Here is a 26,816-nt window from a genome sequence, read left to right as displayed (position 1 = left end):
TTCAGGACTCCCTCATTTGATTTGTTCCCGCTAAATATTTGGAAGTGAGTTATTGTATACAAGCAAACATTAACATGAGAATGAACAGTGTCAAAATCTCACTTGCACTTTGTGTTAACAGACCCAGGACTGCTAGCATAAGCACGGTCTCTTAATTCCCTGGTCCCCGTGAACAGGAGCCAGCTGCCAAAATCACTGGGAATTGGCTTAGAACTGGACTTTGCAGAACCATGCATTTATGTTAATTAATTTATTCATTCAATACATATGAAAACTAATTCTCTACTAGAATGAGCAGGGAAGGGTTTTCTGAAAATACAATATTTAGGCCAGATTTGAAGAAAAGGAACTATTCAAGGAATGAGCTACAGGAAGAGCATTCCCAACAGATGGAACAGAAAGAGCCATGGCCCAGAGGAGACTTGATATTCACATATCAACCACAGATGCTTTATGTACTGCAAGTTCCCCCATGACATTCTCATGCAGTTGCTGAGAATTCCAGGGTAGAAATATACCGAGTTTGTGTGCAGGAGTAAGTCTCATTCACCAAGAGGATCATGACTCTGGAATAAACAAAAAAATGAAAAGCATTTGGGAGGCTGAGATGGATGGATCACCTGAGGTCAGCAGTTCGAGACCAGCCTGGCCAACATGGTGAAACGCCGTCTCTACTAAAAATACAAAAAATAGCTGGGTGTGGTGGTCTATGCCTATAATTCCAGCTACTTGGGAGGCTGAGGCCAGAGAATCGCTTGAACCTGGAAGGCGGAGGTTGCCGTGAGCCCAGATCACCCCACTGCACTCAGCCTGAGTGACAGAGTGAGGCCCTGCCTCAATAAATAAATAAATAAAGGTAATATTCTTGGGATATTAGTTTTATTTAGAATTGATCCTTCCCTTTGTCAAATCCGTGGGTAAAACGAGAGAGGGAACAGCACAGTTTCTGTCCTCTTCCTTTTAATCTGCACGTGCAGATGGCAATGTCACCATATCTGTTTTGTATAAAATGAAGTCCAGACTGGAACGAGAAGTAACTCACCACTAGTTATCATGGCTTATATCTTATATCGCCATTCATATTTCTTTTGTGAGCGAGAGAACCCAGGACTTTGAGTAAGTATATCTTTTTTTTTTTTTTTTTTTTTTTGAGGCGGAGTCTCGCTCTGTCGCCCAGGCTGGAGTGCAGTGGCCGGATCTCAGCTCACTGCAAGCTCCGCCTCCCGGGTTCCCGCCATTCTCCTGCCTCAGACTCCAGAGTAGCTGGGACTACACGCACCTGCCACCGCGCCCGGCTAATTTTTTATATTTTTTTAGTAGAGACGGGATTTTACCATGTTGGTCAGGATGGTCTCAATCTCTTGACCTCATGATCCGCCTGCCTCGGCCTCCCAAAGAGCTGTGATTACAGGCGTGAGCCACCGCGCCCGGCCACGCCTTTTACTATTTCTCAGTAAAATCAAGCATTGATGCCCACTTTCATAAAACATGCCTTCTGTATACTTCCTGTTCAAAGCTGTGAACTACTCAAATCACCACTCAAAATAAAACCAAAGCAGGCCCTGAAAGGCATTACGTGAGCTGGAACCTTGGCTTCTCCTGTTCCTCATCCTCTACCTCCTTTGGCTCCTCTCTTCCCTGGCTCCCATTTCCTCGTTTCCTCACTGGGTCTAGCCACGGTGCTTCCTGGGCCAGGGCACCTATGTTCCTGCCCCAAGGCCTTTGCACTGACCACCCTGCCTGAGAAGTGCATCTCCCGGGCTGACTTCAGAGCCCTTCACAAGCCACTTTCCTGCCTACCTTCTCTGACCACCATATTTAAAACTGCACTCACTTAGAGTACTTCCCGCCTCTCCGTCCTGTATACTTTACCTCTCCGTGCTTGCTGACTGCAAAGCAATGGAATGCAAGCTTTATGAGCCTGTTCTTGCATGTGTGCACCTGTTTCTAGGAGGCAGCCTGATAGGAAGTATTTTCTTCCTCTTTTTTTTTTTTTTTTTTTTTTTTTTCATGCAGTGAATGAAAAGTGAATGACTCTGGCTTTCCTATAGTTATATCAGTTGCAAACAAGCCTCTATTCAGTTGTCTTTAGCAAATGTTGGGACTATGACAAAATGTATTTAGGGGGCTATGCGTGGCATCAAACCATATCCTCTCTTAGAACAGAAGAAGAAACGTTAATTTAGTTATAGAGTTATGTGGCTTTCTTAAGAATGACTTTTTTAAAAAATAATCTGTAAGAACTGCCTCAAGAACTCTTAGTAGAGTGAAATTTCAGATAAAAATTAATTACCAAGAAGAACGTTTCATAATTGTAGCAATCCATAGGGGGTTTATTACTGTGTTTTTGCTTTGTTTTCAGCAAGCAGGAAAACCACAAGTCCCAGAGGTTTTTTCTTTGTTTTTAAACTCACCAGAGCTGCATGAAATGAAGTCAAGGCAGGCAGAGAAAACAAAAAAGTTACAGCAAAACTTTTTTAAAGGACAAATATGAGCAAGCTGCAGGGCAGCTGGAAAAATTAGTTCAAGTTCCATCATTAACTTAAAAACCACATATAACATATAAAATGTATTAAAATATGTAATTATTAAAACAAACACAATTATTCTGTTCAATTTTTAGGTAATATATTAATATAATGGAAGCTCATTTTATTCCATGGATATTAATAAGCATTAAAATATATCAAAGTTTTCAGACACTAATATAATAGTGTTACATATTTATAATTTTTTATTTGGAATCTGAAATGTGGTGATATAATTAAATAAATGCTATTTAAAATTTCAGCCCTCTCTTGTTTACACATGATGCAGAACAAAAATTGAAGTTATCGTTGAAAGTTACAGATAAATATTTGATTGTTAAAGTTAGCACACAACACATGATTCAGTATGTTCTAAATTGTGCTTCTATGACTTCCATGTCAAAGAGTTAATGTTTACAAACAGCAAAATAGTCAGTGGGTAGGTCTGGTGCCCATACCGAATTTCCATCAGAGCAATTATTTTTAAAAGTCTGTTTCCTTTATTGAGTTATCATAAAATTTTGCATTTGAAGAAAAGATGGTACAGCTAAAAGATGTTTGAATGCCATTGAGTTAATCCAAGAAGAAGATTAGGCACTTAAGGAAAGATGCATTTGAATCTACTTATTTCTGTAAGTGGGGAAAATAATTCTAAATGTAAGTGTAAATCAGAATGAACTGATTTCTATTTCCTCCCAAGGAATTTCAGACTTTTAAGAAAAGTGTATTTCTCAACTCTAAAAGTTTTATGCCCCTTTCGTAGGCATAAATGTTGCTAGAAATCTACCTTATGGACATAATTTAAAACACAGAATAAAACATTAGTTAGAGGCAAATTGCCATGCTTATCAAAAAGAAAAATTGAAATAATCTAAATATTCAACAGCAGATAAATCATTAAATATACTATGATACATTCAAACCATAGGATCATCAAATGTGTTTACCAAGCATTTATAACATTCCTTCAGTGAATTTCTAAGTTATGATGTTAAATTTATAAAATGCAGGGTATACAATTGGATGTATAATTCCATCTCAATTTTTACAATTGCATGGGGAAATATCCAGGAAAGAAATAAGAAATACACCCACATATACAATATAATAGTTTGTAATACTAGGAGGTGTTATTTAGGAAGGAAGGGCCACAAAGGGCTGGTGGTCAGGATGTGGCTACCTCCACAGGTGCTCACTCCTCCAGGGGACAGAATGAAAGAAACCCAGAGACACAGACCATTCCTGCTCCATCCCCCTCCCTCCTGTTCTCATAGAGTCAACCCCACTTACTTCATGCCGAGGCCATTAAGAGGGTACTCTTGTACATCCTTTGTCTTCCCTTACAACAGTCCCTGCAAAAAGCCCTGGTCTCCTGGGTCACCCTTTATCCCTCCAATCTCATCCCCTTAAAGATCTACACATCTTATTTTCTGACCCCTAATCATAATTCTTCCTATGCTCCTGAATGTCTTCTATTACTTCCTTGAAAACTGAAAGTCAATTATAAGCAAAACTTCCTACATTTCAATTACTTCTGACGTATTTTCCTTCCCTTCCTCCTCTGATGGAAACCCGGATGTCTTCTCTGAAGTCATCTCAGTAGCCAATGTTTTACATCCATAGTCCATGCCCAGCAATCCTGCTGGCAGACCCCATGTCCAGCTACATGCGTCTCATGGCTACTTCTAGGTGACTTTTATTCTTTCCTTCCACATGTGCCCAGCTTTGAGTCTCTTGCCATGAGAATCTAGTACCCCCTGTCTTGTAGTCATCTACAATCGCCTACGTGAACTCCACTATTCCATGAAGATTTAAAATTCTGGCCCACTGTCAGCCTCTTCAACTCTACCTTTGCCCAAATTCTTGCTCATTTCAATGTCAACACAGGTAATCCTGGGAATAGCACAACCTCTTTGGTTAATTCTCCCCTCTCTTCCAACAGCCCAACTCTACCTCAGCCACGCCATCACCAATCCCATCATCACCCTCCATCTTCTCACTGCCAGTAAGGGATCATCTTCCACACCTGCAGTTGTGAATATTCCATTCTCAGACCCCAACTCTCCATACCAGGTCACCTACTCAAACACCTAAACTCTAATAATTCCTTGACCCATGGGGCCTAGAATTCCCTGACGCTGCCTCCTCTTCATTTTCCTTTCCTTGTCCCGATCATGTCCTCATCTCTTGTCTTACCATCCTTAGGGCTCATGGCCTAATGAACTTCCTTGCATTCCTCATAACTCTGCCATCATCAGAGTAAAACACCTTTGGTTCCCATCCAGGCCAAGTCCACTTTTATATCCGCGCAGGTAAAAGCAGCTGGAGGAATTCCAAAACCAAAAACATACTGAAAGGTCTAGCTTTACATGTATGGCCATAATCCTACATTGGCCCATAATAATAATGCCCAACAATCCTGCTTCACTTTCTGCATCTGTTCACTGCTGCCTTTTTGGGGGATGACTGTTTCATGCCTTCTTCCTTCTAAAGTTGCCAGCATCTCTTGCCAAATCCTCACTGCCACCTGATGACTTTGGTTTCCATTTCACAAAGAAAATAGAAGCAATGAAAGAGAAATTTTTGTAATCTATCACCTTTAGTTTTGATCCCTACTTATAAAATATCTTTCCTGTAAATATTTCTACTTAGTGGGTACACCTGTTTGTATTCTACCTTTCATCTCTGATCAAGTTTTTAAGTCAAAGTTTTTCCAGGTTTTTCTCTTTCAAAACGACTATTTGTCTTTTCAGTGGAGAACTGCTCTCTGCATATAACCATGCTCCAATTGTCCCCCTTCAAGAAAAGGTTGTAAACTTCCCTTTTGATTCCATATCTGCTTCTAGATTCCACATTCCCTTCTAGCCTTACTTTCTGAAATTCCTTTCGCTGCAACATGTCTCAAAGATGTCCATATTTGCAGTCCTTAACCTTGTCCCATCCTCTCTTGAACCCACTTGAGTCAGAGTTTTACCCTCCTGGGTTCCCTGCATAAGGCCCATATGTCAGCCATGGCCAGAAATCTAAGAGTCACTTCCTAGGATTCATCTCACTCCAGATCTCAATGACATTTAACATTCATCCATTTCCTCATCCTTGAATTCCTTTCATTCCTATACTGCCTAAACTTTTAAACTCTGAAATAATTGGATAGTCACATGAACTTGCAAAATAGTACCGAGTTATCAGCATACTTTTTTCTCATTTTCTGCCAGTGGTTACATCTTATATAAGTGTAGTACAATATTAAAACAAAAAAAAATTACACAGGAATAATGTGTGCACAGTCATCCTTTGGTATCCATTGGGAATTGGTCCCAGGATCCACAATGCTCAACTCCCTTATATAAAATGGAATTTTATTTGCATATGACCTATACACATCTTCCCATATACACTAAATCATCTCTAGATTATTTATAACACCTACTATAAATGTCACAGAAATGGTTGTTATACTGTTTAGGTAATAATGACAAGCAGAAACAAGTCAGTACATGGTCAGTACAGATGCAGCCATCATATGCCTAGTTATATTGTAGACATAGCCACAATGTAACATTTTCTAGATTTAGAAAATATATATTTTTCATCCCCCCGTTGGTTGAACCTGTGGATGCAGAACCCACCAGCAAGGAGGGCTGACTGTATATGATTTTATCATTCTACTCACTCGTCTCTTTAGACACTACTCTTCAGGCTTTCTCTAATCTTATTGGCCAGTTCTTCTGAGTTGTCATGCCAGTATCATTTCGTCTTCCAATTCTTGGTACGGTGTCCTGGATTCAGTCTCTTCACCTCTTCTCTTCCTAAATACATTCATTCATTGCCTTGTTAATCTCATCCAGTTTGAGTTGTGTGGATTAATTTATTTTTAATTTTTATTCTTAAGTTTTATTTTTGTTTCAGGGGTACGCATGCAGGTTTGTTACTTGCATAAATCTTGTGTTTTGAGGTTTGGTATATGCATAATCCCTACACCCAGGTAGCGAACACAGCACCTGGTAAATAGTTATTCAACCTTCACCACCTCCTTCCTCCCCTCAGTAGGCCTCATGTCTTACTTTGTCATCTATATGTCGATGGTTTTCAGAGTGTCATTCAGTTCCATGAATCTCTCCTGAATTCCAGCTTTCTCTATCCAACTCCCTATTTAAACTCCATATGATGTCTAAATAACAATCCAGATTTACTAACCCTAAAATGATCCTTCCAATCTTTCCATTTTCAAATCTGCAATTCTCGCAGTCTTCTCCATCTCAATAAATACTAACTCCATTCTTCTAGTGTTGCCCGAGAAGACGCAGGGTGCCATCCATGACTCTTCCATGTCTCTCATGTGGCACAACCACTGTGTAGGGAAATTCCATCAGCACTTTCTTTAAATGGCATTCTGAGTCCAAAAGTGTCTTGCAATCTCCTCTGCTGCTATCCTCTCTCAAGTAACACCACCCCTCATCTTCATTTTGCAATGATTTGCTAACAGGTTTTCTTATTTTTTCCCTTCTTAGCATACGTTCTTTTCTCATAAAGTAGCCAGAGTAATCCTCTTAAATGCTATATCACACGATGCCCTTTCTCTTCTCGCATCTCCCCATTGTGCTCCCACACTGCTCAGCATAGAGGTTAAAGTCCGAAGGCTGATCTACAGGGCCCACTCCTACCCTCTGGGATCCTCTGGGACCTTTCCCCTCTCATATCCTGACCGTCTCTCCTACAACCCTCCAATTATCCCATCTGCTCAGGCCACACTCCTGTTGCTCTATTCTTCATTCACTCACCATACGCTGTTGTCTCATGGCCAAACACCTGGTTGTTTCCTCTATCGGAACCACGTTTCTGATATTCTCACAGGGCTTACTCTGTCCCCCTCATTAGAGGTCCAAATACTCTGGTTTTCCACTATCAGAGGGGTTTCCAGGATATGGGACCTCAGGTGATGAGACCAGGACAGTCCTGCCCAAGCAGTGACCAGGCAGATGGTCACCATAGCTCTTAATTACATGTCAGCTTCTTAATGAGAGCATTTCCAAACACTTATTTCAAAAGGACAGACAGCAAAGTTTATCTGTTGCTTCTCATTTGTTTATGCTGTCTCCACCCATTAAAATATTTCTGCAAAGAATGGAATTCTTTTTTGTTGTGTTCATATTGTAGCCCCAGCAGCTGGAACTAATGTTGGCAAACTATAGCTTGTGGGTTACATTCATTCCAGTATCTGGTTTTATACACTAGGTTTTACTGAAACACAGCCAGTCTATTCGTTTAGGTGGTGTCTATGGGGTCTTTTGTTCTGCGATGACAGACTAGAGTAGCTGAAACAGAGACTATATGACATGAAAACAAAATATTTGCTATCTGACCTTTGACAAAAAATGTTTACTGGCCCTGATTGATAAGTGTACCTAATACTTTGCAGGTCCTCAACAAATGTTCCTTGGAAGAAGGAATCAACAGACGCAAATAGTAAAAAGACATATGGAAAAATATTGATGTCTATTGGAAATCAAAGGCAATGAAAACAACTTTTGAGCATCATTTCAATGCCCTCAACCTCAGCAAATTAAAAAGAAATGCAAGTATCAAAACTTGTATTAATTGTGGTGAACTGCAATATCATAAGAAATTCATTCAGCAAGTGTACATAGCATAAACATTCCTAGAATTTTTTCCTTAGGAAATAATCTAACAGAAGCAACAGAAGCAACAGAAGCAGTGCGATATGTACAGAGACACTCATTATGGCATTGTGTGTCGAAGTGAACATGGGAAACATTCATTACAGAGAGAAAATAATTTGTATAATACTAAGAATCAAATTATGTCAATGAACATAGAAATGTGTGTGATTTAACACTAATCTTCTCAAGGAAAATATAAATGTTCTCTGTTCTGTGACTTCAGCCTCTGAGAAGCTTTTTAGACACTGAGTTGGCTTCTTTTGGTCTCTGTTCCCCTTCCATTCTTACTCTTCAAGGACCACGATGTGATCCTAACAGCAGTTATTGGTATTGAGCACCCGTATCATCTCATCCAATCTTTATCAGTCCTGTAAGACTAAAAGTAATATTAGCCCAACTTAACAGATTCAGAGCCTGAGGCTTTGCAAGAAAATAGCTTGTCTGAGCTATGCCAGCTGGTGATGAGGCTAGAGCTAGAATGACAAAGTCCTCACTGCTAAACACTTCACAGTACTGCCCATCACAAAGAAGGGCATTTACCTGGGCATGGATTCATTCTGGCACCAGACACATTCATCTTTACAGCTCTATAACCTAACACGGTACCTGCATGGAATAAAAGAATCTTAAAAATACTATAAAGTAACCCACAAAGCTCAAAATAATGGGCAGAACCACTTGTGATTATTTTTTAAGCTGGTTACAAGATTGTTTGGGATGAGATAATGTCAAGAACGTGCTTGGCAGGAAATGTAGCACAGCAAAGATGCAAACCATGTAGACCAGGTTTTCTACAATCTAAGAATGATTTTTTTGAATAGTTTTATTTTAATTTTGATAGTATTTACACTGGAGTTGTTTATTGCAAAGTATGCAAGGAAAGTGCTTAAAACCAAATTGTCTAAAACCACTCAAACAATTTAAAGCTAGGTTTCTTATATAAAAACTGTCCCATTCAATCTTACTTTATATTTCTTGTCCTGAGGTGACAGATCATTTAAGATTCATTTTACAATGTTACTGCTGTAACATAATTGATAAAAACACAGCTGTGTTTTAAATATCACAGAATTTATAGGCACCCATAAAAAGCATGACTTCTCTTCCTTCTCCTCCCCTCTGGCTATGTGTTTACTAGTTTGCCCGCCTTTTCATTACTAGTAGCAGAATGTCTATGATTTAAAAACCTTGACTGACAGTTCATAAAGAACTGGCGAGTGACATATTGCCATTTCCAGTCACATGATGTAAGGCTTAACAATTAAAGAAATCCACAGCTTCAGATAGCTCTAAATGAAACAATAGGCATACATTATTTAGCACGTTTTATTAAAGCTATCAGTGCTACCGCTACTGCTACTTTATTTAGTGGCATCCTGGCCCAATGACTATCATTCGTTCTCCAAGAAATACAACTGTCTCAAAATAGATAAAAATCAGTTTGAATCTTTAAAAAAAAAAAACTCAAGACAGCTGCTACATCCCATTTTATCTAAAACTTGCAAAATACTGACAATGTGTTTTGACATGTTTAGGTGAATACTTATCTTAAATGTATGTGTTTAGACAAAAACAAGGGTGAAACTTCATTCAGCAAGTGGCTTAAGTTTCCAATAATGGTTCATATGCTGCTGTTTTCTGTGGTTTACAGATCATGCTTCCAAGCAAAACAGAAACAAACAAATGGCAATAAACAACAAAATGTCTCTTCGGCTGCCTCAAAGAAGGTTGCAGCTGGAGGGAAGTGTAGAAAAGCACCAAGTCAGAGCTGGCTTTAGCAGCCACTGTCTTTCAGCCTTGGACATGACAGCTAAGCTCCAGAGAATTTGATTATGTATCTGGAAAATCTGCCCATTAATATTTACCACGAAATTTGGGGATGGGATCATATAAAAGTTAATATAAAACATGTTGGACAGGATTGCATAAAAGCATGAAAAGTTCGTAACATAACACCTGCCAGAGAAGATTAGTCTAAGTGAAACATTTAGTCATGCAATCTCTCCACTCCCTTTGCTTTCCTGCTTTAGTAATTCACAGGTACCTAAAAAGATTCCAGGAGATGGAAATAGAAAATAAATGGGGAATCATAAACTACTGACCAACTGACTCTCAAACATTTTGCAAATTCCTCTTGCCTCAGTTGGCTTCCGGAGATGACCAAGCAGGTGCAGAGCAGATGCACAACCCTGCAGCTGCACTGAGCCTGTCTCTGAGCCTTCTGCAGGTCTCAGACCTCAGCCCAAGAGTGCAAGCTTCCAGTAGGACAAGGAGGTCCAGCGTTTTAGTGAAGGATCTGGGGCTATGAGAAGGAAAGAGGAGAAAAGATGAAGATTCACTCAGCCCTCAATCCTAAGAAGCCTTTCCCCAGAAAAGAAGAGGAAAATTATTTGGGTAAATAGACGACTCTTTGCTTTGTCTTCTACAGGTTTGGTTTGTCCTACTCTGTAAAGCAAGAGCTTCAGCAAAATAGATTTAGCCTTTAAGTAACATGTTAGGAAGACCCTACAGCCAAACCGCCCTCCTTAGCTTAAGGGTTTTCTTGACCTAAGTTTATGTGTAGAGTTGGGTTTTGTTGTTGTTGTTGTTTTGTTTTGTAGTGTTTTGTTTAACATCCATGAGGTTGCTGGAAGTCATGTCTGTCAAAGACCAAGAACGGCGATTTTAGTTGGGTATGGTTCACAATCCTGAAAAACACAATCCCAAATGCCATAATCCCGATTGTTGAAATCTCAAAAGATGAAACTCCTTAAAGTCAAAATCCCTAATGTCTAAAACCCTGAAATCACAATAACGGAAATCACAGAAGACTTTCAGAAGGGAGAGCCATGTCCTAAAAGAACAAACGCAGATATTCACGCGGAGGCAAGACTTCAGAATGTACTTAGTGACTGTGGAGTTCAGTCGGCCTTGGTGGATGATCTCCATGCAATTGTCCATATCTACCCCTGCAATACACTTTTGCGTATGTTGAAACTTCCTTCTAGATTTCTTTTTTAAAGATTGTCCACTATTTTAAATTGTCAGCACTATTTTTTCACAATTCAAGGCTATGTAATTCATCTTCTCATCATTTCTAATATCAAATGCCATATCATTTCTGTTTTTTGTTTGTTTGTTTGTTTTAGACCGAGTTTCACTCTTGTTGCCCAGGCTGGAGTGCAATGGTGCGATCTTGGCTCACCACAACCTCTGCCTCCCAAGTTCAAGCGATTCTCCTGCCTCAGCCTTCCTGAGTACCTGGCATTACAGGCATGCACCACCATTCCCAGCTAATTTTGTATTTTTAGTAGAGATGGGGTTTCTCCATGTTGGTCAGCCTGGTCTCCAACTCCCAACGTCAGATGATCCGCCTGTCTGTCTCAGTCTCCCAAAGAGCTGGAATTACAGGCATGAACCACCTGGCTGCCACCTCATTTCTAATTCTAAATTGTGTAGAAACTATCAGAGAGTCCTCATTAGTTTTAAGAATTTTTTTTCAAATTTGACTCCAAAACTTGTGTGGTCACAGCATTGACTTTGTGCCTCAGCATTGTGCGTGCATATGGTACAAAGGTTGAAGCTTCCTGAATAAATGAAGAGATGTCCTCTTTGTACATCTGCATTTGGGAAAGATAAAATTTCTGGCAATCTCAGCTGTTTGGGTGACTCTTTATCTGGTGGTGATCCATCATGGTTTTCAATTGATCAAAGGACTTAGGTTGCTCATCATGGTATTTCTGATGACTCCAATCATAAAGCCGGTTGCACACAATTGGCAACTATAGTGGCATGCATTTATACATGCTGCATTTTGCTTCACTGCTTCATGAGTATGGTTTGTCCACTCATAGCTGTTATACTCGTACAACTGTCACTAGTGTGGGTATTTATGCTTGCAAAAATAAGCTGGTTATTACAGCCTACTGTACTGCATAAAGTATCCTACAAAGTGTTTTGTGTGTTTTTATGTCTTTTTTGAAATAAACCCTTTATAAAAAATAAATGCGTATCTTCTACATAATTTAAAAATATTTTTCCAGAATTATATTTTTGGGATTCTGAGTTTTTGCGATTTCAACATTTGGGATTATGATGTTTGAGAGTCTACCTTTTGGGATTACAATCTTTTGCCATTTGTCAGTGCCTGGCTTAAATGAAATGTGTATTCATTTGCATCCACAAAGAATGCTGAGGAGCTGCCATCACGTTTCTCTCTTGGCACTTTCCTGCCTCGATTCCTGTCCTCTCCCAGTTTGCAATCCCTGAGTGGCTGCAGGTCTGTCAACACAGCTGCACCTGCCTTGCACAAGCAGCAGGTGGAGGAAGGGGAGGCAGCCGAAGCCCAGCAGCTTCCCTCTCTCTAGTACAAGCCATGTCACCTGCTTTGATGAGAAAAGAGGAGTCTCTCCAGGCAACCAGCACCCCCTGCCCCACTCAGACTGTTCAGGGGTCAAGCACATGTTTCTCAAGAAGAAAATACTTGTTTAATTCAAGTTCCAATATTTGTTTCTCAATTCTAAGTTAGGTTATTTTAATATTTATTTTTCTCATGAGTTAGAAGGGAACAGCCAGCCTGTGACAGGGGCCATAGTATGGACTCCATAGCCAAAGTGTCCAGGGTCAGATTCTGCCTTCCCCACAAACAGCATGGGACTTCAGTTACGTCACTGAATTCCTCTGTGATGGAGTCTCCTCATCTAAACCAGAGGGATGATGATAATATATAACTTCTAGACTTGTCATGAAAGTTAATGACAAGAACATATGTAAGGCATGTAAAACATTGTCTGACACTTTGTGACTGCTTTCTGTTTAACTCTGATTATCACACTTCTTTCTTAAAATCTACAATTGTAGTGACTAAGCTGAAATCTCCATCACTTTGAGACAGATGCTACTCCATTTGCTAGAAATTAACTGTATCTGGACTATTGCTAGATACCTATTTCTGTACTAGGCCATGTTACTGCAAGAATTAAAGAAAAAGGAAAGAAACACAAAAAGCAGCTCAACAGTCCAAGACAGGTTTATTTTGGAGATAAACCCAAGAGGGGCTTCTGGCTGAGTTAGGTCAGAGGTACTCTCTCTTACAGACTGAATTTTTAAGGATTCAGGGCAGGAGAGCTTATCACAGTCTCGGAATGTTTCTGTGTCTCTGTCTTGCTTATCTGGGAGGGAGAGTTTTGTGTCTGCTCCCATATATCTCCCTAAAGCTGCAGGCATACCTCCAACTATGCTTTTAGCTTCCCTACCTTCATGTACCTAAAGGGAAGGGAATGTGCTTATTAGGGCCCACTGTTTTACTGGGGCCCATTGCATGAGTGTGAAGTTTGGTGGTTACCCAAGAGACATTCCCCATTCCCTCTGTGCCTGAGCTATCTTATCTGTGTTTTACTGTCTGCTCTTTCTGGCTGCTTGCTGTTAGAAGAGAAGTGATTTCCTTGAAATGCATGAAGTTAGAAACGGAGCTGGAACTTAAAGTGTCAGTTTGTCCGAGATAATGGTACTCCTGCTCTGTCAGTTATTTACACACACGTGGGTATGAATGTGCCTGTTGTAAATGTAGTTTTCCCACTATTTCTGTCCAAGTGGTGGCGTGTAAAATAAAGTGACGCACTGCCACACAGGCCTTTCCTTCACTAGGCACTCTTTTCCTTTTGCCTCAGCCCCAAACCATTTCTCTCCTCAAGTCAGTCTGCTAGTTTCTTATTCTAAAGAATATCAGTAATTCACACACACACAAAAAAAACTTTTATTTAAGAGCTACCAATATTGAGATCCTGTAGTTTACATGAATTTCCTTTCAAACTGTGTGCCATTTTGCTCTGCGCACTTAGTTCTAAAATCTAAAATTGTGCTTAAGAGTGGAAGGGAGAGTAGGTAGAAAGAGTAATTATAGTAGCTGATATTTTTAGAGTTTCTCTATGCATCAGGCTCTTTGCTAACCATTTCACCTGGGTTATGCCATTTAATCTTTACAACAGATTTCTCAAGTAGGCACTTTTATACAGATAAAAATCTTGAGGCCAGAGAGATTAAATAAACTGACCAAAGACACACAGGGCCCAATTGATGGCACTGGGATTTGCCCCAGGTGACACTGCATAGCTGATGAATAAGCTGTTTCACCACGACAAGCACTTTAATCCCCTTCTTTCTGTGCTCAAGACTGCAAGATGTTGAATTTCATTTAATCCTTATACTGACACTGAGCATGACATCTGTTCAAAATGTTTACTTTTTCTATGCTCTATTGATATTATAGCATAGGGACTGGTTTTGTGACCTCTAGGGTCAGGCTGCCTGGGTCCAGATCTCACCTCTATTGCTTTCTGGATGCATGAACATCTCAGATAAGAAGAATACATAATCAAGATATGAATACATAATCAAGATGGAGAAGTCTGAGAAAGGCCTCCAATTCTGTTATGGTAAGAGATCATAAATGCTAGGTCCCTAGAATCACTCTTCTTTGTTTTTTCTGGCTTATTCCAGGAACATATAACAAAATTGTTTTCATCTTACTCCACCAGCGAATCCACATGTTCCTCAAAGTCTTCTGTAATCTTCACTCATTAGACCCAACGTCATTACTTCCAACCTTGAGAAAAGGTCTGAAACGAGATTTCTTTTGAGAAGCCTTTTTAGATTAATCAAGAGTTAGCTCACCCTTATCTTTTGCCTAAACTAATTTTAAAACAGACTCTGCTCTCTGGTCCTATTCAGCTCAAATATGCTTCAGCAATTGCTGAAAGCTAAAGGGAAGAATTTCCATCATATTGTGACGTGGATTTTTGTATCTCAGACCCATTGCCTTATCAGTCTTTATAATTAAACTGCATCTGCTTATTAAACCCTACAACATAAGTGAGAATAAAACCCACTGATAGCATCAGAACTCTACAAGCATTAGCAATAATGAGGACAGATGATATAACAAGTTTAAAGTTGAGGCTCAATACAGAAGTCTCAAGTGTATGTTGCTCATGAGCACATGAAATGTGGCTGGTCAGTACTAAGAAATGGCATAACTGAAACACACATCAGATTTTGAAACTAGCATCTTTTAAAAAGCAAAATACTTCACTTATAGTTTACATTGATTCTGTATTAAAATTATAATCTTTTGGATATATCAGGTTGACAAAATCCATTATTAAAGCTTATTTCACCTGTTTCATTTCACATTGTCGTGTAGCATCTGGGGATTTTTAATTTCATCTGTGGCTCACATTATGGATTCTGTTATATGTTGAGTGGACAGCATTGCTCTTTTCTTGGTTATGTGTGTGGCAGTTGAATCCCCTACATCCCCAGCATCGTCCTCAATAGAGTGCGGATGCTCCAGCTGGGATCATCCTCCTGCTACGTCCTATCCTGATCCCCTCAAATGTCTTATCATGTGTAGCTGCTCTCTTTAAACTCTCTCTACCCACCCCTTTTCTTTTTTGATGCATGCCTGGGAAACTTCTCCCAAGTGACTACTATTTTTCCTCTATGTTTTGTTGGAATCTCCCTTTACCTATCCCCATACCCTCCCCAATAATCTTTATTTGGAGTGACAAATGAAAAAGCCATTTAGTGATAAAACCCAATCAAATAAACTAAAGACCCTGGACTCTAGTTGGCTCAGAGATAACAATGAAATAGTATCATGCCCATCTCTAGCTTGGAGGGAAGACAAACTCCCCCAGATCATTAACAAAGCTGACTAGCTCTTTTGATCTTTAATTTTTTTCAACTAGTTTCAGTTAAGTGCTGCCTAGGAAAGGATAGTTAGGTCTGTCTAATTCTGGAGTCCAACACTGGAAAGTCCAATTGCCGATATTTTTCATTCTTTAATATATTTAGATGAGTATATATGGGAGCATGTATCCACACACACACACATATATATGAATGTATATGGAATAAATATATATATATATTACAATAGCATGGTTATTGGTAATAAAGGTGCTGATTATTTTGGTCTATGCCTCACTATTCATTTGCTTATTTCTTATTTATTTCAGATCTCAGAAAAGGAAGAGAAGTGTTATTTATTGCACACCCCTCCAATTCTGCAGAAGTGAATAGTATACTTAAAATAATGAAGCAACACTGTAAAAATTATGGGAGGAGATATTTTCTACGTACAGTTTTGTACTTAGCCAATATCTCCGTCAGTGCGGATGCAGACAAGGACATTTGCAGCCATGCTTAGGTTTAAAGACTTCCTTCCAAAGCAACATTTGGAAAACATTTGGAAAGCATTTGAGGTGAAACTGAGGCACAGGAAGTTGCCATGAAACAGGGTGCGCATTGAGGGCACAAGTAAAGGGAAGCCCCCAAGGTACTGCTTTGCAACAGTCCTAGAAACCATTCTGGAACCCTCTGGGCGAGTGCTCAGGAGAAGAACATGGTAGATTTGGGGGAAATGAAGGCAAGGGGGATATCAAAAAGCTGTGGTGAAGTGACAACTTACTGGATGAACACACAACTAGAAACTTTAGGAATCACAGAAAACGACTGTATTCCACATATTAAGTAACCATGTGTAAGTTAGAGAAACAAATCAGTGGCCTTCAGAAAGAAGAATAGAGTCCATTCAGAGCAAGAATTCAGATAGTTAAGAAGCAGAAAATACCTGGATTATTGTGATGAAAGCAAATGTGCAACTAAGCAACGAGAGAAAAACAAGGATAATTCAAAATTTTAGGGCAAATAAATAGCAGTATGGCAAAGATGGGTAGTCGTTTACCAAATCTGTGTTTTTCTTCTTCCTGAGCTCACAGATGCTTCCATTTCCTGGCTTTCTTTGCAGTGAAATGTGGCCTCATGGCTGAGGTTCAACTAATGCAGCAGGTGTGCAGGAGATGTACACAAATGTGTGTAGGACCCGCCCATCACAACGCAAGTTCTTCCTTTTCAGCCAGTGGAATGGAGCAGGCTGGAGACCTTCAGGGAAGCCAGATGCAGAAGGTGGCCATCTCCAAATTACCGCTGCCTATAAAAATATCTGAACCAACTACCCACCATTGAGACACATTTTGAATTTAACATGCGCAAAGAATATTTCTGTTTGAGCCCATTAATGCTGCATTAATGAAACAAGCAGCACAAGAATGCCCTGGTCCAAATGTGAAACAAAAGTAATTACAACTTCATTATGAATAATTGAGGCAAAGCCAGCGCTCATCTGGACTCTGGGTTGAGTAGCATTAGGGATTGTGATGTCAGAACCACAGAAGAGGAAGTCTAATTACGGGCATATGCTTGGCTCTGTGGTGAGCAATATTCACGCACTTACCAAAATACGAATGCTTACTGCTTTTCAACTTTTACAAGCAGCCTTTAGATACATTAAGAGCAACTTCATTATTATTGTTTAATAAATACAGATGCTAACATATTTGATACTGCAAAGGTTCTATTGCAATTGAGAGAATAAAGAGGCCAAAACTGGAGAGAAAATTTACTAGAAAGAGTAGAAGCAAGGATATTCACATCTTACTAAATGGAAAGACAAGAGATGCTACCAAAAATTAAAGAAATACAGCATAAAGAATCAACTGTATTATTCCAGTTCCTAAATATAATGGATAGTAACAAGACATGGGAAACAGAAGTGATATAACATAATACTCATATCAAGCTGTCAATTGAGAAAGTTCACAATGGATAAAGCACAAAGAATAATGCAAACACATTAGATAAAAGACAATAATGACAGAAAACCAGAAATGGTTAAATGTTATTGATTCTATGGCATAAGAATATGGATATGCTGACGGAAGTTTTCACGGTAAAACTTTCTTTATTACTAAATTCTTTAACCATGTTCATATGTTACTTAACTTAAATGCTAGTAAAGTTGGAAAGAGACCACTCAAACTATAGCTGACTTGTTACAATGTCCAAATCAGAAATTTAAATCAGAGGTCAAGTCAATTTGAGACTTTATTTTTTCACCCTTATTACAGAAATAATCATATTTTCCCTGCCCATTTCTTAAGGTTCTTTGAGGCACAAGCAGGATCTTGCATTTAGGGGCCTCAGCCTATTCCCAAGGAGACATCACATAAATGTGACTTCTGGATGCCTTCCCAAGGTGGTTCATTGGAGTTGCACAGAGGATGCTACTGCAGGCCACTCTGTGAAGTGCAGCATACATAAACAGATGTCGCTTATGACAGCTTGTGATTGGGAACTTCCAGAGTATGACTTCAGGGATCTCAGCTCTGCAATGCTGTTGAGAATTGTTTTTTTAAGTAAGGTTTGCTAAAACAAAGTGTTCTATCATAGAATAAATAAAAGCATGTTAAAAAGGTGGTGTTCCGGTGAGAGGGAGCATGAATCTCTGTCTGAAGTACGATTGGGCTGAGCTAGGCCTGGCTGGGTTCAAATGGCCTGATGCCTCGGTGATTACATAGGTAGAATTAGGCAGCCGGGGTAAGATCAGACTAATACTCACAAAACTAAGATTCAGAATTGGAGCAATGGAGTAAAAGGGGACACCGACGGGGCCGCAAGAGATGTTGAGACTGTAATTTCCCATGGATGTGAGCTCCCGTGAAGAAACGCACCCTCTCCCTGGGAAGTGTTCTGGGTCAGATGTTAGCTTTCTCATGGAGGAGGATTTTCTGAATACAAATATTTACCTACTTCCTTTCTACCTTCTTGTATGCCCCTATCCAAAATCCAGACAGTGGACCATCTTTCATGTTTTCCAATCGGGAAGAATACCTTTGTTTTGGATTGGATCCTCTATTTCCCTGTAGTACCCAGAACTCAAAGTAATGTATAATCTATCCTAGGCTCTACCATTATGATTTAATAATTTATGACTCAATAATAAAGTATAGGAAACATAAAGCAAATTAAGAAGGCACTTAAATCAACAGACAAAAGCATTTTTCGTTGAAACTATCTAGTTGCTTCTTCTCTTTTTTCATATTTTTCCCCTAGACAGACATCATGCCTGTAAGAAATGAAACAGTAAATCCTTTGAAGGACTGGCAGAACATGGCAATAATATACAATGAATAAGGTGAATTAAGAAAGATACAGATATTAAGTTGAAAGACTCAAGAATAATGAATAACTGAAAGATTACCTCTCCAGAAAAAGAAATTGTGAGGTCTCATTTTTTATGTAATGTGATGCTTGTTCCCTGTTTAAGGGACACAGTTCTAAGCAAAGGTGACTGGCTTCTCATTTAATTCTATGCTAATTATTTTATATTAATTAAATATACAGTTACACCTTTTTCTTTAAAGAACATCATGGCTACATATATAATACATTTAGGTGTCGTTATTCAGGGAAAATCTTGCCAGTTTGAATAAATGATAAACTTTTATAACACTGACAAAAGATCATTGTAGGAGACAGTCATGCTACTGTTAGGAACTCTATAAAAAAACTAACTCTTCAACCAATTTCTGCAAATAAATAAGTATTAATAGGACTTTGGGGAAGCAGAATATATACTCATTTCATTCATGTGAATTATCTCACTCCATATGGCTGAAATTTCTATCTCTCATAAATATGTCACATTTACACATTTACAAGAATTAGATCATTTTTTCTTTATAATCCAGTTATCCAAATCCATGAGAAACTGTGCTACATCATTCAAATTTGTTTTATAAAATAATAGGTAATTGAATGCCCTTTGAAGTCATACTAGACCACATATTGAAAAAAGCAAAATTTAAATGTAAATTTAATAATCTATAATACAGAAGAACAATGTTTCCTGTGATGAAAGCACATTGATCTCATTGGAATTGACTACATTGGTGGCAGCATCGGAAAGACACTTAGCTGATTGTTACGCCAACTTTGACTACAGATATGATTATGGAAATGTTAAAGATCCTCCAATTGAGAAGAAAACCATTGGAGGATATGTGAGCAAAAAAGCAGAAAACAATGAAGGAAAATACTCATGACATAGGCCAAGTTTTAATGTCACAAGGAACTAAGGATACTGCCACTCACAGTTTTACTGGTGGTATCTTATCTCCTGGGAATTTACAAGTTAACACCTTTAAGATGACATTTCAAAATATAAAATCGCAATCAGATACATGCTATCTGAGAGACCAAGGGGCTTTTGTTTTTTCCTTAAAGAAATGGTAAGAAGGGGTTGCAATGACAAGCCAAAATTTAGACTTAAGTTTGAAGTTGACAAATGAGTAAGATTTATGGCTGTAGGGAGACGACAGGGAGACTCTGTGGCAGTGTAAAAACCTGAGCAAAAGTTTGGAATGTGGCATGGTGTGGTATGCTGCTGAGCGAATTCCCTAAATACCAACCAAACAACAAACAAACAAACAAACAAACTGAAAACCTGCTTTGCAGTGTTTGCCCAATTCTTATGGTGTAGTCCCACCATGACAGATAGCAAGCTAACCACATGATGTTGAGGAACACAGAGAAGCAGATAGTTCTAAGGCCAGCCAGGATAGGTTAGCCACGGAAAAACACAGCTTTGTAGAGTGAAAAGCTTTACACTCATGTTGGGTACACTACCAGGTGGAATTGCACCATTTAGTTACGATGAGGTAAGGAGCATATAGGAAGCCATGTTGTAGGTTTGTACTTTATTCTTGTTGAGTCACCAAAGTGGTTTGGCTGACAAAAGAAAGGTTGGGATGAAGATGGATGTTAGGAGAGAGTGAGTCAGGAGTAGAAAGTAGAATGATGATTTGGTTTGGCTGTGTCCCCACTGAAATTCTCACCTTGAATTGTAATCTGAATTCTAATCCCCTCCCATGTGTTTGGGAGAGACCTTGTGGGAGGAGGTTAGATCAGGGGGTGGGTCCTCCATGCTGTTCTTGTGATAGTGAGTGAGTTCTCATGAGATCTAGTGGTTTTATAAGGGGCTTCCCCTCTTCACTCTGCACTTCTCGCTCCTGCTGCCCTGTGAAGAGGTGCCTTCCATCATGATTGTAAGTTTCCTGAGGCCTCCACAGCCATGTAGAACTGTGAGTCAATTAAACTCTTTTCTTTATAAATTACCCAGTCTCAGGTATTTCTTCATAGTAGCATGAGAATGAACTAATACAGATGACAACTGACATTCTAGACATGGGGGCCCATTCAACAAACTTGAAGCCAGTCTGGTTGAGAAGGGAAATAAATAACTAAAATAGTACAGTATATGTAGAAATGGAAGTAAGGCAGAGATACTTTGAAAGGAAACAAAGAGCATGACTTGAGATCTACATGATCTATTATAAAGTAAATAAAGAGAACAAAGCCAGAGTCACTTTGATTTTTTTTTCTGAGAGTGAGAATGTAATGGAAATAATGGTACAAATAAAGAAGAAGAAAGAATATATTTAGGATGCCCAATGGGACTGTCCTTAAGTGAGATCAATTACTTGAGAAAAATCTGTGGAAAGCAAGGGAAATGGGATATAGGTTTAGATTTTGAGGCCACCACTGTTTTGACAACATAAAGATGAAAAGTAATTAATAATAATAAGAAAAAAATGAAAAGGGACATAATAAACTTCAGTAATGTGCAGAGAAAATGAGCATTTTAGAAGAAATAATGGACATCTAGAGGAGGAAGTCATCATCCCATGAATTTGTCTAGGACAGAGGAATAATTTGAATATGATTAATCCCAACTCTAACATCTATTAGCAGGAACACCTTGAGAAAGTCACTTTTCCTACCTAAAATCCAGATTCCCCATCTATGATATGAATCTTTAATAAAATGCCTACTTATGAAGATTAAATTTGCTAACGTAATGGCTGGCTTAGAATAAGTGGACAATATATACTACCTTGTGGGGTGGTGGTAGTAGTAGTCGTGGTCATCATATGCCATTACGAATATAACAAGCATCAAGTAGATCTCATAAGACTATAACATTTTACAAAAAAAGAAAAAAATAGGCAAATATGCAATAACTAGCAAAGGATAAACTAAAAGCATACTGAAGGAAATAATATAATGTCACATGATGACTTGCAGTGGAGGCTGTGAATTGACATGCATTCAAGCATAGATTAAAAGCCAGATTTATGTTTGGGTCTTAACATTTGCTATCTCTGGAATCTTTTGGAAATTAAAACTCTATTTCTTTACCTTTTATATGAGTGTTAATAATTACTACATTTGTGGCTTGTTATGAGAGTTAAATGGTATAATCCAAGTGAAGTGTTTAGCACTTTTTCTGGCATCTCATTAAAACCTCAATAAATGTTACCTATGCTTTTAATTTTGTACTCAAAAGATGAGTTTTTCTTAGGAAAGTCAAAACCTAAGAGTTGAAGCATGCTCTTTTCTAAAGTCATTGGAACAGTAAAATAATATTTTTGGAAAATGTGAGAATAGCAGTGCTCCAGGTAAAGGAATTATCATCTTGCTCTGAAATGTGACAATGGCACTTGGAAAAGGGCACTAACTTACAATCACCTTATCTGAGAAGTCTGAGAGTGTTGAAAGAGTTCTTAAAATATACACATTAAATGGTCAAGGAGTGTTTGTAATTTTTAGTAACAAAAGATAAAACGGAGGCAACAGGGCTAGAAGGACGTAAACATTGGCATCAAATCTTCGAATCCTGCAACAAGAGATGATGAAAATAGGCAGAAATCCCTGAAGATTGAAAAATACAATGAAAACAATTTTGGATATTTGGGGGATATAATAATAAGTTGAATTAGTCTGTTTTCACGCTGGTGATAATGCATACCCAAGACTGCACAATTTACAAAACAAGGAGGTTTAATGGACATACAGTTCTATGTGGCTGGGGAAGCCTTACAATCATGGTGGAAGGCAAGGAGGACGAGGCCACGTCTCACATGCATAGCAGCAGGCAAAGTCAGCTTGTGCAGAGAAACTCCCATTTTTAAAACCCTCAGATCTTGAGAGACTTATTTACTATCACAAGAACAGCACGGAAAGAACTGCCTGCATGATTCGATTACCTCCCAGTGGCTTCCTCCCACAACATGTGAGAATTGTGGGAGTTGCAATTCAAGATGAGATTTTGGTGGGGACACAGTGAAACCATATCATTTTGTTCCTGGCCCTACCCAAATCTCATGTCCTCACATTTCAAAACCAACCATGCCTTCCCAACAGTCCCCTAAAGTCTTAGCTTATTTCAGCATTAACTCAAAAGTCCACATTCTAAAGTCTTATCTGAGACAAGGCAAGTCCCTTCCTCCTATAAGCCTGTAAAATAAAATGCAAGCTAGTTACTTCCTAGACATAATGCTGGTACAGGAATTGGGTAAATACAGCCTTTCAAAAATGGGAGAAATTGGCCAAAACAAAGGGTCTATAGGCCCTATGCAAGTACAAAACCCAGCAGGACAGTCAAATCTTAAAGCTCCAAAATGATTTCCTTTGACTTTGTGTCTCACTTTCAGGTCATGCTGATGTAAGAGGTGAGTTCCCACACCCTTGGGCAACTATGCCTCTGTGGCTTTGAAGAGTACAGCTTCCCTCCTGGCTGCTTTCATGGGCTGGCATTAAGTGTCTGCAGCTTTTCCAGGTACATGATGCAAAGTGTCAGTGGATCTACCATTCTGGCATCTAAAGGATGGTGGCCCTTTTCTCACAGCTCAACTAGGCAGTGCCCCAGTAGGGACTCCGTGGGGGAGCTCTGACCCAACATTTCCCTTCTGCACTGCCCTAGCAAAGGTTCTCCATGAGCCGCCCCCACCGCCCACCCTCCATAGCAAACTCCTATCTGGACATCCAGGAATTTCCATACATCTTCTGAAATCTAAGCAGAGGTTCCCAAATCCAAATTCTTGACTTCTACACATTTGCAGGCTCAACACCACGTGTAAGCTGCCAGGGCTTGAGGCTTACATCCTCTGAAGCCACAGCCTGATCTCTGTGTTGCTCCTTTCAGCCACAGCTGGAACAGCTAAGATGCAGGGCTCCAAGTCTCTAGGCTGTACACAGCATGGGGACCCTTGGTCTGGCCTGCAAAACCACTTTTTTCTCCTAGGCCTCCAGGCCTGTGATGGGAGGAGCTACTGTGAAGACCTCTGACATGCCCTGGAGACATTTTCCCCATTGTCTTGGGGATTAACATTTGGCTTCTCATTACTTATGCAAATTTCTACAGTTGGCTTGAATTTCTCCTTGGAAAATGGGATTTTCTTTTCTATCACATTGTCAGGTTGCAAAGTTCATGAACTTTTATGCTCTGCTTCCCTTATAAAACTGAATGCCTTTACAGCACCCAAGTCACCTCTTGAATGCTTTGCTGCTTAGAAATTTCTTCTGCCAGATACCTCAAATCATCTCTCTCAAGTTCAAAGTTCCACAGCTCTCTAGGGCAGGGGCAAAATGCTGCCAGTATCTTTGCTAAAACATAACAAGAGTCACCTGTGGCCCAGTTCCCAACAAGTTTCTTATCTCCATCTGAGACTACCTCAGCCTAGATTTCATTGTCCCTATCATTATCAGCATTTTGGTCAAAGTCATCCAACAAGTCTCTAGAGAGTTCCAAACTTTCCCACATTTTCCTGTCTTCTTCTGAGCCTTCCAAACTGTTCTAACCTCTGCCTATTATCCAGTTCCAAAGATGCTTCCACATCTTTTGGTATCTTTTCAGGAGTACCCCACTCCTGGTACCAATCTACTGTATTAGTTCCTTTTCACACTGCTGATAAAGACATACCTGAGCCTGGACAATTTACAAAAGAAAGAAGTTTAATAGACTAACAGTTCCAAGTGGCTGGGGAAGCCTCACAATCATAGCAGAAGGCAAGGAGGAACAAGTCATGTCTTACATGGATGGCAGCAGGCAAAGGGAAAGCTTGTGCAGGGGAACTCCTCTTTCTGAAACCATCAGATCTCATGAGACTTATTTGCTATGATGAGAATGGCACAGGAAACACCTGCCCTTGTGATTAAATTACCTTCCACGAGGTTCCTCCCACAACATGTGGGAATTGTGGGAGTTACAGTTCAAGATAAGATTTGGGTGAGGACACAACCAAACCATATCACAAGTCCTAAACTTGCTAATGACCTTAGGTGGTCCAATCATGATTTCTTTCATATTATAACATGTAATATTATATATTATTATGACACATTACATGTTATTACTTACATACTAAGATGTAATGTTAAATATTACATGTTACATGTTATTTCTTACATAGTAATAACATGCAATATTGCTTTCAGGAGCAGAATGAGCTGACATAGTGAGAGTCATCCCAACATGTCATCTTTTCATTTAAGTGGAAACTTTTATAAAAGCAGCTCCAAAGCCATTGCCCTGCCCTGGAGTTTGCTCACCAGCCCCCTTGTAGCACTGTACCTCTGCAAAAGGGAGCTGGGAAGTCCCACGATGCACCATTTCCTGGGCTAACAATGCAGGTCAGGATGGCATGGCCTTCCAAGATGTAGCCAGAGAGGCAGCTGTATCGGATTTTGTCTCCTATGTTGAATCTCGTTCCGTGGAGAACACCTTTCAGGATTTCTCCAGGATTTCCACAAGTGTGGCTAGGTAAAACTATTGGAAAGAGAAAAGAAAGGAGAAAAAACAAGTTAAATTTTCTATGGAGAGCCACCTGTAACACAAAACAGACACCATTTTTGAATTATTAAAATGAGAAAATCTCTAGTATCAGAAAAATATTAATTGTTCCTAAAAATTAAACTGAGAAAATGTCTTCTGGTTTTAGAATATCTGCAGTATAGCACTTTTATAAACATTATAAAGTGCAAATAAATGCATTTTGTTGAGAGGAAAATATAGTCCTGCTTTTATTCAGTGTTCCAGATAATGTCTAGATTATATTTTTGTAGTCATGAAATTCTACATACTCCTATAGTGAGCAACCAGATATCAGTGTCAGCAGCCAGACACAGTAGACTACAGAAATCTAAAACAGCAGTATCAGAAACACTGCAAGAGTGAATACTCATACCCTATTTATTTTTATGCTTCCAGGACCGGTACGGTGTCTGTTACACATCATTACCCAATGCTCAATCAACATTTGATGGATAAGCAATTGAATTAAATAATAAATTAGAAATCTCATGCATTCATCCATCAATGCATAAAAAAGGGTTCCACTACTGTATTCCAGGCCCACAGCCAGGCTCTGTCCATTTATAGTGTCTGATTCAAAAGTAAGTTTCAGTGCTAAGTTTTGACAACACAAATACTGAATTCACTTGCATTTTGCAAACCAAGAATAAAAGTCAAAGCCTGTCAACCATCTGAATGGACACATCCTCTCAGCCAGGGTGATTCCAAGGTTAACCTGAAAAACTAGTTCGGGGAGCCAGACATGCCTCATTATACCCTCTTCCCTTTTGGAATTACCGATAGAAGAACCTCCTTACTTCCGAAAAGAAACACAGGCGATCTTGTTTTCGGAAACCTGCTACCTGGAGGCTTTCTATGCATGATAAAAACATTGGTCTCTGCAACCCTTTATTCTAACCGAGACATTCCTTTCTATTGATTCCATGTCTTTAGACAATAACTTAACTCTTTCAATTAATTTCCAATATGAAAAAAGAAAAAAAACCCTGGCCGGGAACGGTGGCTCATGCCTGTCATCCCAGCACTTTGGGAGGCCGAGGTAGACGGAGCAGATCATGAGGTCAGTAGATTAAG

General features: G+C 39.3%; 1 protein-coding gene across 2 annotated transcripts in view; it reads right to left on the bottom strand.

Moving 5' to 3' along the window:
- LOC139355625 (CUB and Sushi multiple domains 1) overlaps nucleotides 1–26,816 on the bottom strand; it is a 2,038,620-nt gene that overhangs the window by 1,046,720 nt on the left and 965,084 nt on the right. For both annotated transcript variants that reach the window (XM_071067488.1, XM_071067489.1), the window contains exon 4: nucleotides 25,503–25,697. In XM_071067488.1, coding sequence (XP_070923589.1) covers nucleotides 25,503–25,697 — 195 coding nt within the window. The remainder of the gene's footprint in view (nucleotides 1–25,502; nucleotides 25,698–26,816) is intronic.

The sequence above is a fragment of the Macaca nemestrina genome, chromosome 8 (assembly GCF_043159975.1).
Source record: "Macaca nemestrina isolate mMacNem1 chromosome 8, mMacNem.hap1, whole genome shotgun sequence".
Lineage (NCBI taxonomy): Eukaryota > Metazoa > Chordata > Mammalia > Primates > Cercopithecidae > Macaca > Macaca nemestrina.
This window is presented reverse-complemented; position numbering and strand designations above follow the sequence as displayed.